The following is a 1,533-nucleotide window of genomic DNA, read 5'->3' on the forward strand; positions in this document are numbered from 1 at the left end:
ACGACTTCCCTACTGTCTAGTACAACAAGTTGTGCCCGGCTCCGGTGAGGGAGGGGCGATGACGACGGCGCGCCTTCGGCTCGCTTCAGTGCTTGTAGTCGTCACTAGGTGGTCTATGAATCTGGATGTAATTTTTATTATTTCGGGTGTTCGTTGTACTGCCATGATTGAAAATGAATAGATCGACAGTTTTCCGCAAAAAATGTGTCGTCACCATGCCGGCAAAGCCAAAGAGCAAAGCCGACTTCATGGACGAGCGAATGCAGCCCTCTGGCTGGTAAGACGTGGAGTTCCAGCACGTCGGCTATTAGTACTGGCTCAACTTCCTGGAGGTTGAGTCGTTGGAGGAAGCGAAGCTCGTCTGGCCAAAGGTGACCATTCTGACCCGCCCAACGAAGCCAAAGATTGACAATGTTACCAAGGAGAGTGACGCGAAGATGATGGTGGGGTTTACAAGGGATAGGCCGGAGTACGTTTATTACAAGGGCGAGTTGTACTGGAAGAGGGACGCGGAGAAGAAGAGGAAGGTTAAGAACAATGATGAGGCAGGCCATTCCTGGCAGGTGGTGGTTAACATAGAGTCGTCTGAAATCGACATTGATTGGGACAAACTTGAGCGTTAGAATGGCGTGGGTTCTGACATCGAGTGGGACAACAACAACACCGGCTAATGTGTTTGTAGTGCTAACAGTAGTCTAGAAGGCGAGTTGTACTGGAAGAGGGACGCGGAGAAGAAGAGGAAGGTTAAGAACAATGATGAGGCAGGCCATTCCTGGCAGGTGGTGGTTAACATAGAGTCGTCTGAAATCGACATTGATTGGGACAAACTTGAGCGTTAGAATGGCGTGGGTTCTGACATCGAGTGGGACAACAACAACACCGGCTAGTGTGTTTGAACTTCGCATGAAATTGTAATGGAAGTATGTTCGAACTTTGCATGGAGTATGTTTGAACTTTGCCAAAGTATGCAATGCAATGTGAGAGTTTCAATATTTTGGATATTTTGGTAACCTATTATAGGGAAGCCCTTGGAGACGCCACTTTTTGGTGCCCGATTTTTTTACTCCAACCTCTTTTGGTGCCATATTTTTGGACGGAGATGCTCTAAGCAGAGGGCGCCGATGACAGAGGTAAGAAGAGACATTGAGAAAAGGAGGAGGCCGATGAACACGGTGCACGCCGCTTAGACCAAACTCTCCGAGATCGTGTGCTCGGGCATGCTCGGCACGGGGGCACCTAGGACCACGTTGCATCGTCTCCTTTGAAGCGTCTGACATGAAGACGCGGAAGCTACATGGGAAATTTCGGTGAGGTCGAGGGGAATTAGGGAAGAAGGGAAATATCCTCAGAGGCGCGCTAACCATGCGGCTGATTCGATAGCCACGGGAAAAAAATCTGACGGTAAAATAAACCACTAAGTGGCATGCATATTAAGCTTGAAAACAGAAAATAAATAAATGAAATAGGGTAATTCATGGCACATGTTTAGTTATATTCGATAAAAATATGAAAACGATTTTAAATTGGGTAAAA

General features: G+C 47.4%; 1 protein-coding gene across 1 annotated transcript; it reads left to right on the top strand.

Moving 5' to 3' along the window:
• Positions 1 to 215: 215 nt before the first annotated feature.
• On the top strand, positions 216 to 623 carry LOC141026919 (uncharacterized). The gene is made up of 2 exons (XM_073503800.1): positions 216 to 221; positions 312 to 623. Exons 1-2 carry the CDS (start codon positions 216 to 218, stop codon positions 621 to 623), a joined length of 318 nt encoding a protein of 105 aa, XP_073359901.1.
• The last annotated feature ends 910 nt before the right edge of the window (positions 624 to 1,533 follow it).

Source organism: Aegilops tauschii, chromosome 7, assembly GCF_002575655.3.
Source record: "Aegilops tauschii subsp. strangulata cultivar AL8/78 chromosome 7, Aet v6.0, whole genome shotgun sequence".
Classification (NCBI taxonomy): domain Eukaryota; kingdom Viridiplantae; phylum Streptophyta; class Magnoliopsida; order Poales; family Poaceae; genus Aegilops; species Aegilops tauschii.